We start from the raw sequence: 16,860 nt of genomic DNA, 5'->3' as shown, positions 1-16,860 counted from the left end.
AAGCATTTGGGAATTTTTTCAAAGAAGTATGAGTTCCTCTCATTATTTGATGAGATTAACATTTGTATCCCTTATGAAAAGATAGATGAAATGAAGGATTACCTTTTATCATAAAATTAGGGTACCTGAAAGCCAGTGGTTAATGTGGGCCAATTTCATTTCTGTTTTTTGGATATTTTATCATAGTTTGGGTAATAAAGGCATGAAATATGCTTTAGTTTGGTTTTTCTAGAATTGGTAAAATTTGGATGCTAGTATGAACATCTTCTCTGGTCCAGAGAATATCACCCTCTTATGTGGCTGAATGAGTGTGTGTCTCCCCTGGTGGTGCCGTTTCTTTGTTTGCTGATTGATGGGACTTTATTTTCAGTCTGGGAGTCACAGTTGCCTTTACCAGTTTCCTCCAAACCAAATAGTTGATGTTTATTTCAATCAGATTTTCAATTCTCTTCTAGCCTTTAAAAATCTAGAGTAATATTCAACAGCTCACAGTGAGCAAAGAGAACAGAACTTAGTTTCCACAGAAGAGAGTTGTTTTTAGTTAATGTGACAGAGTTTGGGACTAATGGTAAAACAAATAAAGCAAAACCAAAACTCCATGAAGCATATTCAGGAGCATGTCTTATCTCTTACAATTTTAACCTAAATATTGTTGATACATCATCATTATATATTTCACACTGTAAGTCTTTCTTATTTAAGACTTTTTAAAAAAAGGAAATAATCTCTATGACATGATAGGGAGTAGAAAAATTGAGTTAAGATAACTTATGGACTATTCCTTGTTCTGAAAACAGCTCAAGAATTTATGTCTAAGAAAATAATATTCCACATACATAAAGTAAAAATCATAAACTTGCATATCTAACTTCAAGGGTGTTCACCCCAATATTGTTTATAAAAATAAAAACTGTGAAAGTAAATGTTTAACAATAGAAATTTTATTAAATATGGTAAATCAATATAGTTGAATACTATTCTGTAATTTAAAATTTAAAAAAACATATAATGGCATATAAAGAACTCACAATATTAATATATTTTGAAGTAAACGATAAAAAATTATGCATACACAGCACATTTTAGTATCTAAGTTGTGTATGTGTTTGTGATAGGTAGAGGGAAAAATATATAACCAAATAAAAATAGTGGGTAATGAGATTTTTAATAATTTTATTACTTCTCTTTACTTACCAGTTTTGTAACAATAAAATAAGTTTTTTTAAAGGAGGATTATGAGAAAAAGCAATTTCAAGGAGGACAGGAAAGTATTAGTAAATACAAAGAGAGATACGTGTGTTTATTATTTTCACTGCTTTATTATTTATTGTTGACATTATAAATATAATAAAAATAAAAATACCAAATGTTTATAAAATTTAAAAATATGATATGATCTCAGAATTTCTTAACTAGCAAAGATAGGAAAAAATATAAGAAGTTTTATTGGGACTTCAGTGAACTTTACTATTCTTTACTATTTCTATAGTAATAACTCTAACAAAATTTTTAACTATCAGTTTTAAATTTGAGATGTATATAGAGATAAAAACAGTGGGGTTTTTCACAAGCAGTAAGCCTGTGATCTTCATGTGAATTCTGTGTTACTTAGGGAGAACCCGGAGCAGTGGGTCTGCCAGGAGAACCAGGATACCTGGGTTTACCTGGAATTCAAGGGAAAAAGGTATGATATTTAGGACATATAATTCAATGTTAATCAGCTATTACCATGTAAGTTTTCTTTTTGTGCACATAGCATAGAAGGGCCAATTATGCATTCAATGATGAGCTGACCTATGTATTTGGTGTACATATCATGTGTTCGACCTCATGCTAAGAGCTGTGGCACCTTTCATGTCCCTGCATAGGTACTGTCTCCTAGATGAGGACCTTTGAAGAGACAGATCAAAACATATAAATGTACAATTAAATAATATCTTGTAAATTCAGATTGTTCTGTGGTCAATCCAGATGTGTCAAGAACTTTTTAGGGAAAGTATTCCATGTGAGGCACTCTTACCAAAATATGAATATCACTCTTACCAAAACTGAGGCAAAAGTCTGAGACAATAAAAATTACAGCCAGAATGCTTGACCATGGCGTTCCTATCTGTGAAACAATTATATTACATAATAGTTCACTTAAAAGTAATTTAAGGAGTTTAAAGTACAAAGCATATATATTCATATAAAATGTTTTGGTGAGATAAAACAGCATCACTTTGGGTTCTCTCTCTCCTGTTAAGTAAAGGAACTCTGAGCTGTATCTGTACAAATATTATTGTTGGCTTGAAGGCTTTGAGCAAGAACTGACTGCCCACCTGTCAGAGAAGTCCATGCCCCTGCAGATATATACAGTTCAGGTTAAAAGTGGATGTGTTTGCTTTTGTTCTGCAAAGGATACAAACTGTTATGTCTCCGTCTTTGTATCCCTTGCTCTTTCAGTTTTTCTATCATTTCATTTTTTCTATCCCTCATGTATTATCTGCTTAGCCCCTAGATTACTGTACCTAGTGTGATCCCTTTTGTTCTGATGAGTGGCAGGCAGTACTTGCTGACACAGGAATGACCCTCACAGTAGCAATTAAGTGTTAGACCATCAGTGAATATTAAGTAAATCTACTGTGAATATGTTTGGATTTAAAGAATTTCCTTGTTCAGAAACCTGCCAGTTAAAAGAAAATCTGTATTTTATTCGCCGTAAACACAAAACTCTACTCTTTGTGTTTGGATAGCATGGTAGAAAGGAAATTTGGAAAGAGCGTCCAAGTTCAACCTTGGGCAAATGCTTACCTTTCCTGATCTGTGGGTACATTATAAGAACAAAGACACTGAACTAGTTGGTTTCAAACATCTCTTCTAGCTGAGAAATTCCAGGAAACAATATTAGGGAATATGAATTTCCCCCCAAAAGTTAATTTTTGAAACATATGTTTTCTAAAATATTATTTCAACATTGTTTTATTTCGTTTTTTCCTATAAATTTGTGGCCATTATTAGCTTAATAGTAGAAGACTTTTCAGTTTGATTTCATAGAACAAGATTTGTCAAAATAAGTCCTCTCTTTGTTTAACTTCAGATTGTGATCAATATAGAAAAGTTTTCTTCTTCCTTATAAAATAGAAATTGTAGTAAATTTTCTTTTGAATGTAAGAGCACAAGAAAGTATTCATTTAGAACATCATCTTGACATAATGTGTTTTTACTCTCTTCTCAAATATCATGTTGGAGTCAACTTCTGTTTATAAGGCACTTGTCAAATTTGCATGAGACCATATATTTTTCTTGGCTGAAGAACAGCATGTTTATTTGAAAGGATACAAAATATATGACATTATGATACATATTAAATGGCCTTTTTGCAGGGGGACAAAGGGAATCAAGGAGAAAAGGGCATTCAGGTATGTTACTGGCTTTTTTTTTTTTTAGCTTGGCAAAAAACTCAGGGCTTCATTCTTTTTAATTTTTCCATGGCTTTTCCAGCTCCTTCCTGTTTTACTGTCAATATCTGTTAAATCCCAGCTTTCTCATTTTACTAAACTTCTCAAAACACATCAAATCTAACTTTAACATTCTTCACTACATCACTATTGTAGGAAACTTGGGAACCAAGCAATTCAACAGAATAATATACGGATTTTATCACATGCTTGTAATATCTATTTATTTATATATTTTATGGTGTGTTGGTTTCCACAAATGATTTGACATGGCTTATGGCATAAATAAATTTGATAAGAAACTGTTAACACCATATATAAAACATATTCAAACTAATAAACAGAAGGAGAATTATACCAGAAAATTAGATCAGGCTGAGGAAATCTAGGGTGATTTAGAAGGACGTTTGGTTTTGGGTGTCTTAGCAACAAAGGCAAAGGGGAGAAACATGCTACAGCTTTGGGAGATGAGGACAGTTTCACCTCAGTCCGAGTGGCCCTCAGACGGTTTTTTCATTAACTGAACCCTGACCCATGAGTAGGACACCACTGGCTGAATCAGTGACACACGGAGCAGGAATAAACTATATCTGTTGGTCTTTCAGTCTTTTAAGTTCTAGAAATGTAAGACTTTTCCAACCATCAATTACAAATCAAGTGTCCAGACAGTACTTTAATGATGTTTTTAAGATTACAAAGCTCAGCTATAGGGACTTCCCTGATGGTCCAGTGGTTAAGAATCTGTGCTCCCAATGCAGGGAGCACAGGTTTCATCCCTGGTCAGGAACTAAGATCCCCACATGCTGTGCGGTGTGGCCAAAAAAAAAAAGTTCAGCTATAGTGGCTGAGTCTTGCTACGTAAAACACTTTGCAAAATTCACAGAACTTTGAAAGCTTTAGAATATCTGGTGGCATAAAAGGAAATTTCAAATTTAGGTAATAATAGCATCAAAATCTGCTAAGGTCACAGTCTGAACACTGTTTCAGACAATGAAACTTGAACTAAGCCCCTTGCCCCCATCCCACTGCCCTGGCCATTTCTTGTCATGGGTCCTGGGTGACTGTAATATCCTTCTAACTGGTCTCCTTGAGTCCAGTCTACCCCTTCCCCCCACACTTTTACCAGCATCAATAACTAAGTTACACAACTTCTTAGAAGTCCTTCAGTGGTGCTCCACACACATTTCAAGATAAAGTCTGGCCCATAAAGTGCCTCCTTGCTGGACTGAATCTTCTTCTTTAGTCTTATCTCTTTGCCAGTCTACCCACTATTATCCACTCCTGCCCTGCTGCTTTAGCAGGAAGAAATTACACACCTCTGTCCTGTGTCTGCTCTCCCTGCCACACCCTCCCTATCTTCTCCAGTTGGGTACCACTTACACATCCCTGAGGGCTGCACTCAAGGTGCAGTCATTTTTCCTACCCTCTTTATCAGATGCCCCACCCTATGTCCCAGTAGTATCCATTCCAGATATATAATTATACACTGCATCCTTATCAGACAGTATTTTCATCATTCTTTTTCAAAATAGAATTCCAATAGAATTTAGCTGTATATATTTTTATTAATATAATTAACATATAACATTGTATAAGTTTAAGGTATACAGGGCACAATGTTAATATATAATAATGTATAAGTTTAAGGTGTACAAGGTGTAAGTTTAAGGTGTACGAGTTTAAGGTGTACAAGTTTAAGGTGATATAATTAACATATACCATTGTGTAAGTTTAAGGTGTACAAGGTGCAGTTTATATATTGCAATATGATTACTACTGTATGGTTAGATAACACCTTTATCATGTCATGTTAGTTTGTTTTTGTGTTGAGAACAGTTAAGATTTAGTATCTTAGCCACTTTGAAGTTTAGAATTTAACTGCTTATTAAAGAGATTAATTGCTTAGCTTTTGCACCACACAGTAAGCAACTTGAAGGCAACATGGGGACACTGCAACAGTGTCCCTACAGCAAATAGGGCCCCTGGGAATTCATTGATGTAAGTAAGTAAATGAAAAAACCTCTATGCAGGAGTGATTTACAATTTCAGTTACTAGATTTTTAATTGATTATATATCTAGGGGTATGTTTTGCTAGAAACTGCTAATTATCCTGTTCAACATAGGGATGAAATAGTAGTTTCAGGGTCTGGCGCAATGTCTTATACAAGGAGGATGTCCCGAAATATTAATTGAATGGACAAATGTGTTTATATCTTTATTAATTTTTTCTCTATTTGTCCTAATTTAAAGATCTTCATTCAAAATGTATTTCACAGTATATTTTTAATTTAAAAATATCCTTCAAGTGATCTTCTTGCCCTCACATGTGTATAATCAACACTGAACAAAAATAATGTCATTGAAATTAAGAAAATGACCACAGCCACTGGATTTTTAAATGATTTTCATGCTGTGAACATGGACTCAGCAGAACATCCTCAACTGTCTAACATTATTTACATGTTCCCCAAAGTCAGTAGTTTGTTCCTTGTCTTTATCCATTTTAACTGTAAGGTTAGGTTGACGTTCCTCTTACTTCTTTTTTTCTTCTCTTACATCATTTTACATATTTGCATCACTGCTCTTGTGACCTTTCTTCTAGACGACAGCACAGTACATAGTTTGTGTTGTATATGTGATTGCATCATATGTGTGCAAATTAATGAATAACGTTTATTCAATTTTAAAGGGTCAAAAGGGAGAGAATGGAAGACCAGGGATTCCAGGGCCACAGGTATTTTTTTTATGGAAAATGAAATAATGAATCACATAACGAACAATACTGAGAGAAGGTTACTTGCAAATAATAATAGGTGGGGAGAAGGGGAGATGTAGCCTGCATGCTAAGTGCCCAAGGATGAGAATTCTAGGGGTGATGGTGATCACAACTTTACTCTTTTGATTTATATTTTCATTTTCCCATGATGATACTCTCAGTGGCTGTGAAACTTGATTTTCAATGCTTTTCTTCTGACCAAATAAATGACTAAAGGTAGACAGTTCCACCCATTTCTTGGAGTAGTATTGGCCCAAGGCAGCCATACATGGCAGCATCTCTGTACCTACTGTTGAGTTTTGATTTTCTTCTTGAAATGTGAGTAGTTGAGGCCATACATAGTGAAGGAATGTCCTTGTTTCCCTCTAGTTTGTTCAAAGATATAATTTACTACACTAGAGATGAATTAAAATGCCATCTTGAGGAACGGTGTTGTGCAATAGATACATAATAAGATTGCCTTGCTTCTTCCTTGACTAAACTCTCCTCATGAAGCCATGTTTCAGTGAGATTGCCAAGTGGCATGTAGGTTCAGTCAGAGCCAAATTGGACAAATAAAAGCATCCAACTGATTAGGGAGTGTGGGTGGGAGAAAGATTCAGTGATTACACTGACTCTGGAGGTAGGGGGATAAAACTGTGAGGTGACGTCTCCAAGGACAGGGGTCTCTGGGTCCCTCACTTGGAGGAATCGGGGAGACCATTGGTGGCGGGGGGAGTCTTTGAAAGCACATGGCCCCAAGGTTGTCTAAGATGGAGGGTGAGTGTTACATGTCAAGAAATTGAGAACTTAGCAGTGAACTTCAGAGCAAGAGTCACTGAAAGGAGAAATGGACAGAGTTTGCCTGTGCACAGTTATGTGCAATACAAAAGGTCTTCATTTTCCTGTCCCTTCACTCCACTCACACCACTGGATGACAACCAGCTCTGTCCCTATTCCCCTCTGACCTGCTCTGTTTCCCTGAGTTAATCACACAGCATCTTTAAACAGCTCTACTCGTAGGAGGACCCTCACCCCTTCTTCCATCACCCTCCGCAACCTAGGCCTTTTACCCCAAATTGTTATTCACAGTAACTCTCTGATAGAAGGAGATTCTTTTTGGATTTTGAGTTCACAACTTGGCTAGCTCACTGGTTGACAGATGACACTCTCTGCAAGTTTCCCCTAACTTGTTTTTTTTAATCTCACTTCTCAAGGAAAAGAGGAAGTCTGCTCCCCCAAGGCAGGATTTGGGTTCCCTAGAAAGCTTCTGTCCTGGGTGTATTGGAAGCTGCGTTTTCCACCACCAGGAACTGAGTCTACAGGGAGAATGGCGGGGGGCGGGGTGGGGGAGAGCAGGACAGCCATTGCCTCTCAGCAGCTGAATAGTTGTCCCAATCTCTCAAAGTAAACAAAGTCCTAGTTAGCTGTCATCCTACCAAGGGCTGCACGTGTGTGATTTTTCTGGCGTTCCCGTTGTGAATGGGGTCCAAGCGAATGTTTCCCTCATGAAATCATCTTAGTGGATTCTCCGATGACAGCTGTTTTCAGTTTTAGCTCTCATTTGGTTCTAGTCCAGAGAGCTTACTATTTTATCTTTCCTCTTACTCTGGCTCCATTTGTAATATTCTGTCTGGTAGAAACCCCTGCATTTCTTCAGAAACTTCCATATTTAAAGAATGGCCTTACAGAGAGTGTTTTACTTGCTGATCGATTTTTTTTTTATACATCTTTATTGGAGTATAATTGCTTTACAATGGTGTGTTAGTTTCTGCTTTATAACAAAGTGAATCAGCTATATCCCTATATCTCCTCCCTCTTGTTTCCCCCTCCCACCCTCCCTATCCCACCCCTCTAGGTGGTCACAAAGCACAGAGCTGATCTCCCTGTGCTATGCGGCTACTTCCCACTAGCTATCTATTTTACATTTGGTAGTGTATATATGTCCATGCCACTCTCTCACTTCATCCCAGCTTACCCTTTCCCCTCCCTGTGTCCTCAAGTCCATTCTCTACGTCTGCATCTTTATTCCTGTCCTGCTTCTAGGTTCTTCAGAACCATTTTTTTTTTTTTTTTTTTAGATTCCATATATATGAGTTAGCATACGGTATTTGTTTTTCTCTTTCTGACTTACTTCACTCTGTATGACAGACTCTAGGTCCATCCACCTCACTACAAATATAGCAAAGGGAGGAACACTCCCAAACTCACTCTACGAGGCCACCATCACCGTGATACCAAAACCAGATAAAGATGTTACAAAGAAAGAAAACTACAGGCCAATATCACCGATGAACATAGATCCAAACTGAAAATTAAAGTTTGATTAAATGTGTGGTAAAGGGTGCATGCCACATTGCTAGTACTGTAGCTTGCACATTTATTTATTTATTTATTTTTTCCCTATTAATTTTCAAAGGGAATTCAAGGCCATCATGGTACAAAAGGAGAGGTATGTTTCTTCATGTATTATGCTGTCTGTTCAGTCCTCATGGCTTGATTTTTAATACTGTATAAATCTAGCTATTGACATCACAAACAGAAAATATCTTTCATGTTCTTTAGTAGTTCCTAAATAGAGATTTTCAGAATATGTAGATTCACTGAATTAGGTATGAAATGTTACATATTTGCCAGTAATATTGATTCTTCTTCTAAATTAGGAGCTAAGTGTTTCTGCATGTTTTTCAATGAAGAATATTGTGTATTTCTACATCTATCTCTCTAGGATTTAAACTCCTTGGGGACAGAACTGTGTCACATTCATCATTGTATCTCTGGCACTATGCATATTGCTTAATCAATATATGTACTAGGTAGTAGTTATTTGTAGGGTTGGATGGATGGATAAATGACAGTTTAATATAATATGAAATTTCCTTCCTGATCAATTACAGTGTTTCCCAACAGTTTCCTATATAACTTAGATATATGTTTGTATATTTTCATATCCATATCCTTAAGACTTTTATGATGCATTAATACCTCCTGAAATATTTAAATAGAACTTTTGAAGATTTCTTTTGTTTTTAGAGAGGTGAAAAGGGAGAGCCTGGTGCCAGAGGTGCCACTGGACCCAAAGGAGAGTCTGGAGTGGATGGTCTGATGGGGCCTACGGGTCCCCAGGGGCAACCCGGGGAAGCAGGTCCTCAGGGACCCCCAGGACTGGATGGGAAGCCCGTATGTATTCTGCTTCTTTCACAGTTTTCATATTTCTGTTGCTTTTTACTTGGTATGTCAATGTTATAACCCTTAATAATTTGATGCAGGGGAGAGAATTTTCAGAACAGTTTATTCGACAAGTTTGCACTGATGTATTAAGAGGTAAGTCTCCAACATAGAGATTTTAATAACTTTCAAATTTCAAAAGTAATACAAATTCTTTGTAGAAATTATAAAAGATATAAGTAAGATGAAGAAAATAACGGACATTTATCAACCTCTGTTTTGTTTTTCCAGATAAGTATTTTTATAAAGGTAAAATGTTATATGTACCCTTTGTAATCTTTTTAATAAAGCAATTTAGCATTATTTTACCATTGATTAAATTTTCTTCCCTGACATAATTCTGGTAATTTTATTCATAATGTGAGGTCTATAATTTAATTTACCAGTTTCTATTAGAGGGGCACTTCCTTTTTTCCCTTACTTGAAGTAATTGCCACAATAAAGGTATTGCATAGAGCAATGGATATTTCCATAGTTAAATTTTTAGAAATGAAATTATTGGCCAAGAGATATGCATCTATAAATTTAGAAAAAAATATGAGTGATATTATTAATGCTCATTCACCATTTAAACATAAAGAATGGGGTTTCTTTGCTTTTAAGCCCAGCTACCTGTCTTACTTCAAAGTGGAAGAATTCAGGGTTGTGATCACTGCCAGTCCCAGCACGGCTCCCCTGGTATTCCTGGGCCACCTGGTCCCATGGGCCCAGAAGGTCCCCGAGGATTCCCTGGTTTGCCAGGAAGAGATGGTGTTCCTGGATTAATGGGAGCTCCGGGACGCCCAGGTGCCAAAGGATTAAAAGGTACTTAGTTTGTATGTGTAAGCAAATAAACAACAGAAAAGGGTATTTTTTGTATTCACATCCTAAACTTATTTAACAGGCAAGAGTTCCTGTTTGTTTTCTTGAAGACAAAAAATTTTTCTATCCCTAAGTCTTTAAATAATTTGTCAGCTGAGTTAAAGAACAGTCATTCTATTTCATGAAAGAATATCCTAAAGTCAAGAGAGAGGTCAATGTTATGAAGCATGTGAACCTGTAAATCAGAAAATGTTGACAATGCACTTAGAAATTTTGCTTGAGTCTAATTAAGTCTTTAAATAGAACATGACAGACACCATTTCCTTTATTTTGACTTTGGTAACTTCTGTAACCATATTCAAAATTGTTTTCTATAAATTTCTATAAGAAAAATGATGCTTTGCAACCAAACTTCCTAATAGCCCACAACTTACTGCTCTTTGTTTTTGAATATTTATGTGAAATGTTGGTTGATAATTCTTTCCTTTTAATTTAATATTATAGGAACAATTTAGATGTTTCATCAAAGTAATAAAAGAACAACTATGAGTAACAAAAAGAGCTAATAATTCCAAACCATTTTCCTTTCTTAATATTTAATCTTCATTAAGTTTTTCTAGACCACTTATCATTTTATAAATTTTTGCTTCAAAAATTCTGTGTCCTGTTAATAATAATAAATAGGTGGCAGGCTAATTTTTAAAGATTTATTTTTCTTTTAATGTATGTATTAACAGCTTTGAAAGAAACAATCTAGGAGGAAGTGATTTTATGGGAAAAGTAAGCTTACTCCCCTCTCTGACACTCTGCAGGCCTACCAGGACGAAATGGGGCAAAGGGGAGCCAAGGGTTTGGGTACCCTGGAGCACAAGGTCCTCCTGGTCCCCCAGGTATGAACTGATGATGCTCATAAGTGTTGCTGCACATTTTGCGTTAAGAAAATCATCATAAATCTCTGTCCAAAGATTTGAAACCAAGACTTTCGTTTCCTTTTTTGAGTGATTCACATTCAACACATTGAGTTCTAACTACTAGAAGTTTTATCCTATATTATATTCATTAATCATTCAGGATTCTCTCTCACTTATCATTTAGACTCCTTAGAATACTACTCCTTAGAATAGTTCTCGGATGGTTCCAGTCGCCCAGGTTTACCTAGTGTATATCACTGTTTAATCTTTATGATTCTCAGGGAAGCAGAATAATGCTGAGATGGACTTGTAAGCCAGCCTCTGCTAGCTGTGTTATTTAACTTCTCCATGTGTCAGTTTCCTCATTTGTAAAATAGTGATGAGATGTCTTTTGCATCATGACATTGGTGGAAGATTAAATGAATTAATACATGTCGTGCTTTCAGAACAGTGCATGAAAAAGTTATGTTTTCAATAAATGTGTACTATCATTATTATTTTAGATGTTATTACTGCTCGAGGCTTTTGGGTGGATCAAATGACTTAATACTTTGTATGTAAAGCATTTTGAACAATACCTACAATTGTAGTTTAGTGCTGAATAAATGTTTATTAGTAGTAGTAGCAGGAAGTATTAGTGGTAGAAAGTGCCCCAGCCCACTCTGCTCCATCCCCAAACCTAAATATTTTGTTTTTGTTATTTTGGGTCATCAACTTTAAAAGACCAATATCTTGAGTTAGTTTTTCTTTTTTTGAACATGCTAATTGAACTAAGTTATGGTTCACAAATTAGTGTTATAATACCTCTGTGTATTGATTACTAGTATACTATGGTAATGACAATGTATTTCATTGTGGAAACTAAAAAAAATATATATATGTATATAGTGGAAATAGTCATTTTGACTACAAATATGGCATAAAAGTGAGTTTATTAGAGTTTTAGCTTACTGATATATTACCTACTAATTTATAATAATATTGGCAAAAGATAAGCTGAGAGGAAGAAATAGTTTGGACAATCCACAAATTGAAATATTAGAATGTTAGCTCTGTGTCTTCAGCAGCAGCATGATTGCATATTAACATAGCTTGGCCTAGTTTTACAAAAATTACTTTTGGATAGTTCTTTTCAAAATGGAAGGTGTATAGAATTAGCAATAGGATACCTCCTCTTTTCACATTAGTGCAAATATGTAAAATTTTCAAGGGAGTCTTTTTACCAGTTTACATGTTTTGCAGATTCAGCTGTGTCAGCAACAAAACCAAACTCCTCTGTTCATATATTGTTAATGTCTCATCCTAGGTCCAGAGGGCCTCCCTGGAATAAGCAAAGAAGGTCCTCCAGGAGACCCAGGTCTCCCCGGCAAAGACGGAGACCACGGAAAACCTGGAATCCAAGGGCAGCCAGGACCCCCTGGCATCTGTGATCCATCACTGTGTTTTAGTGTCATTGTCAGAAGAGATCCCTTTAGAAAAGGACCAAACTATTAGTGTCGGATGCCTCATTCAGCAGCCTAGGCATGGTGCTCTTCTTTTGTGGTCTTTGCATCTCAGGAAGATAACAACAATAATCCCTTGAAAAGAAACTCATGTACCTCGGTGTTTTTATTATTGTTTTTTTCCTTAAGGAAAAATATAGACAAGGTCACATATACTGATTTTAAAGGCTCCTCAGTTCTTCAGAGCCTTTAGATTAGTAGCATTAACTAAATCTCAAGGGTTTCTTGTAAGTCCATTCATTTTAATCAAAGTCAAATATAAAAAACCACCATTGCCTGTCAGCCAGTCAATTTCAGTCACTGTGAAAAATTTCACATTCAGCCTCCATGCAGCAGAGTATTTGAGTTCAACTTCCTGTCTGTGTGAATTTCATGTTTCATAGCTCATAGCTCACACTTCTACATTAGTCCACATGTGCATCTGGACATGGGAGATGAGATCAGGGCTGATACACAGTTTGGGAACAGACCGTATTGCCATATCAGCACTTACTCCAGTATCTGTGCTTACCAGATAGGGGTGATGGACTGTTGGTTGTTCAGTGTTTTGAATATCACCTCTGAACATTCTGGAAAAAAAGTTTCACTGGACCTGGTCGATATGTTCAAAGGAATTGTAAGTTCAGAAATACCAAAAAGACTTTCTTCTTCATACTTGCTTAGTAATTGGAATGTTTGTTGCATGCCTTCATTTTCCATTTCAGTTATTACATGTGTACATTCATATATGTTAACTTTTATTGTAGCAAAGCTAGTGGGAATCAATGCTCTAGTTGACAGGAAAGGTAACTCCACAAATCCTAGGATGTCTTGATATTTTTAGCAGACTTTAAAATATTATAAACAGTCTTTGTGTACTGTACTTAATGCTTTTGTAAGGAACATAATTTGAGATATTCCATCCTTTATCATGCTCTAAATTTTGTTACTTTGCTTATTATTCAAAGTACAATAAAGTTTTGTACAGGCCTGAATGCAGTGTCTTTTTTTTATACTTAATTTTAACTGATTCTTGAGTATATTATCCATTTGACATGGTCATTTATTCAATGGGTATAATTTATTAAATTATTTACCCTATTTTTAAATCACTGATTCATACGTAATAAGAACTTAGAAATTGGGTTGTGTGCTACTCACCTGGATGGGTACAGCGTCTGCTTCCTGGCCCAGGAATGGCTGGTAATCAGAGTTTAGCCTAACTGATGACGTGTCCTTCTGTGACTTTGATGAGAACCTTGGAGGTGAGTGAAGCCCATACATTCAGCAGCTGAATTAGCTTAAGGCTTGTTTTGATGTTCTGTCTCCAGCAAAGCCCCAGATATCTGTTAGACCTGACCAACATACTCCCCCTGATAGTTACAGCATTTCCTGGTAGACCTGGTGAAGGGGCAGAATAGGAACTTCCTTCTGCCCCTTGTTCATTCAACCAGCTTTGAGCACATGTGATGCCGAAAACTTGGTCTCTATGCACCAGTGCCAAATCGAATCTCAGAGACAGAGTTTTGGGTGAAGTAGAAAAAAATAGCTTTATTGCTTTGCCAGGCAAAGGGGGACACAACAGGCTCATGCCCTGAAAAACTATGTGTCCCAACTTGGGAGGATTTAGTGAGGAATTTTATAGCAATGATTCAAAGATGGGGTTGCTGATAAGATTAGGGTGTGTGCAGGGCCTACACTCCTTTAATCTGGCCTCTTGATGAGCTTCTCTGGTTCCTTTAATCTGGCCTCAGGGGGTCTTCTCTGGAATGAAGAATGCTGACATATCCCATTTATTGGGAGTTTTAGTTCTGTAAAGAGCTCAAAGACATTGTTATGTGTATCTCTTAAGGTGGAACTTGGACCCTGCCCCAAGGCTGCACTATCATTTCTTGACTGCTCCTCCCTTGTCTCTGCATCCCCCTCTCTTCCCTGATTAGCAACTGTTTGAACCTGCCCTTTGGAACTCAGGGAAGGTCATGGAGGCTGGAGTCTATTCCCTACAAACAAGAGATGGGGAACAGAAAGGCTTCCATGCCCAGGAACCCCACAGGGTCCTGCTCTGTTTCACATGGCCATGTAATGCCTGGGACTGGGCCAGGGATACAATGGTGACATAGTCATGTGGTCTGGCCTGAGGACACTCATGTCTAATGAGGCACAGATAGGAAAACAGGTGATTGCTATACATTCTAAGAAAGGAGAAAGTGCTATAGAAATGTATAGGGTGATGCTATGGACTAAATTGTGTTCCTCCCAAATTCATATATTGAAGCCTTAACCCTCATGGGACCCTGTTTGGAGGTAGGACTTTTAGACTCTGATTAAGGTTAAATAAGGTCGTAAGGATGGCGTACTAATCCTATATGATTGGTGGCTTTATAAAAGGAGGAAGAAGGAAATCCCTTTTTCTCCACATGCACACATATGACAAAAGACCATGTGAGCACACAGTGATAAGGTGATGATTTAAGAGCCAGGAATTATCATACTAAGTGAAGTAAGCCAGACAGAGAAAGACAAAAATGATACAAATGAACTTATTTCAAAAGAGAAATAGATTCACAGACATAGAAAACAAACTTATGGTTACCAAAGTGGAAAGGTGGGAGGAGGGACAAATTAGGAGTTTGGGAGTAACATATACACGTACGACTGTATATAAAATAGATAACAAACAAGGCCATCCTGTATCGTACAGGGAACTATACTCAATATCCTGTAATAACCTATAATGGAAAAGAATCTGAAAAAGAATAGATTCATATGCATAGCTGAATCACTTTGCTGTACACCTGAAACTAACACAACCTTGTAAATCAACTATACTTCAATTTTTAAAAATTGCATTAAAAAAAAAAAGAGCCAGGAAGATCACCCACCCTGATCTTGCACTTCTGGCCTCTAGAACTAAACGCAAATCCATTTCTCTTGTGTAGGCCACCCCATGTGTGGTGTTTTGTGTGGGAGCCCAAGTCATAAAACAGATGAGCGTGGGGAAAGCTTCCCTAAAGCAATAGTTATAAACTGAGATTTGAAAGGCCAGGAGACATTAGCAGCCCACCAAGTCATGTCAAGGGAATAAAAATGAGCAAAGTCTAGGGGATTAGAAATGGCCTGGAGAACTGAGAACAAAACCTAGTGAAACTGAGTAGGACTCTGTGGGGCTTCTGGGCACGGAAGCCTTTCCGTGTTCCTTGTTTCTTGTTTGTAGGGAACAGCTTCCAGCCTCCACAACCTTCCCTGAGTCCCAAAGGGCAGATTCTAGCAGTTGCTAATCAGGGAAGGGAGGGAGATGCAGAGACAAGGGAAGAGCAGCCAAGAAACCACAGGAGGCCAGATTAAAGGAACCAGAGAAGCTCATCAAGATTAGGAGATCACCTGGCCAGATTAAAGGAGTGCAGGGCCTGCACACACCCTAATCTTATCAGCAACCCCACCTTTGAATCATTGCTATAAAACTCCTCACCAAATCCTCCCAGGTTGGGACACATAGTTTTTCAGGGCATGAGCCTGTTGTGTCCCCCTTTGCCTGGCAAAGCAATAAAGCGATTCTTTTCTACTTCACCCAAAACTCTGTCTCCAAGATTCGATTAGCCACCAATGCACAGAGGAATCAGTAGGGAATATAAATTGTATTTACTTTCAGTATCTGCTTTTAAAATTGGTACCTCAAGTTGAAATATTTCTGTAATTTATCATGGTATATATGTCCTAACATATTTTTGCCTTGTACAAATTCGAGACTAACTCATAAAACACTGATGTTTAAGAATGAATAGGTGAATGGTTTTGTCCTGCAAATACATTTTGACCATAATGGTGTACCAGCATCTTACATGCAAGGCCTTTTAGCGTAGTTACAAGGGCATGGCTTCCATAGTGAGGTTGCCTGTGTTCAAATTCCCACTGTTTTTTTCCAGTAGGAGCCTTCAGAAAGTGTATTTATCTTTTTGTGCCTAAGTCTCTTCATATATTAAATAAGGAATATTAATAGTACTTGCCTAATAGTAAGGATTAGGATTATGAGGATTCAATGAGATAAAACAAAAAAATTAATCCATAGAATAAAGTCTGATCATCTACCAGAGCCACACAGAAAATGTGAGATTAGCAAATTTTGAGATGAAATATTTAAAAAACTTATTCAAAACATTTTATATTTGTACAACTAACACTGATAAAGTTAATTTGATTCATTGCCATTAAGAATGAAACTCTCAGTCTTAAGGGTAACAACAAT

General features: G+C 36.8%; 1 protein-coding gene across 1 annotated transcript in view; it reads left to right on the top strand.

Moving 5' to 3' along the window:
• Positions 1–13,612, top strand: part of COL21A1 (collagen type XXI alpha 1 chain) — a 177,099-nt gene extending 163,487 nt beyond the window's left edge. The window contains exons 22-30 of the mRNA XM_082414385.1: positions 1,613–1,684; positions 3,366–3,401; positions 6,131–6,175; positions 8,616–8,648; positions 9,230–9,376; positions 9,466–9,520; positions 10,028–10,228; positions 11,038–11,115; positions 12,443–13,612. Coding sequence (XP_082270511.1) covers positions 1,613–1,684; positions 3,366–3,401; positions 6,131–6,175; positions 8,616–8,648; positions 9,230–9,376; positions 9,466–9,520; positions 10,028–10,228; positions 11,038–11,115; positions 12,443–12,630 — 855 coding nt within the window. The 3' untranslated portion in view covers positions 12,631–13,612. The remainder of the gene's footprint in view (positions 1–1,612; positions 1,685–3,365; positions 3,402–6,130; positions 6,176–8,615; positions 8,649–9,229; positions 9,377–9,465; positions 9,521–10,027; positions 10,229–11,037; positions 11,116–12,442) is intronic.
• Positions 13,613–16,860: the final 3,248 nt, after the last annotated feature.

This window comes from Balaenoptera physalus, assembly GCF_965194825.1.
Source record: "Balaenoptera physalus genome assembly, chromosome: 11".
Lineage (NCBI taxonomy): Eukaryota > Metazoa > Chordata > Mammalia > Artiodactyla > Balaenopteridae > Balaenoptera > Balaenoptera physalus.
The sequence above is the reverse complement of the archived record's forward strand: the minus strand, read 5'-3'. Positions and strand labels throughout refer to the sequence as shown.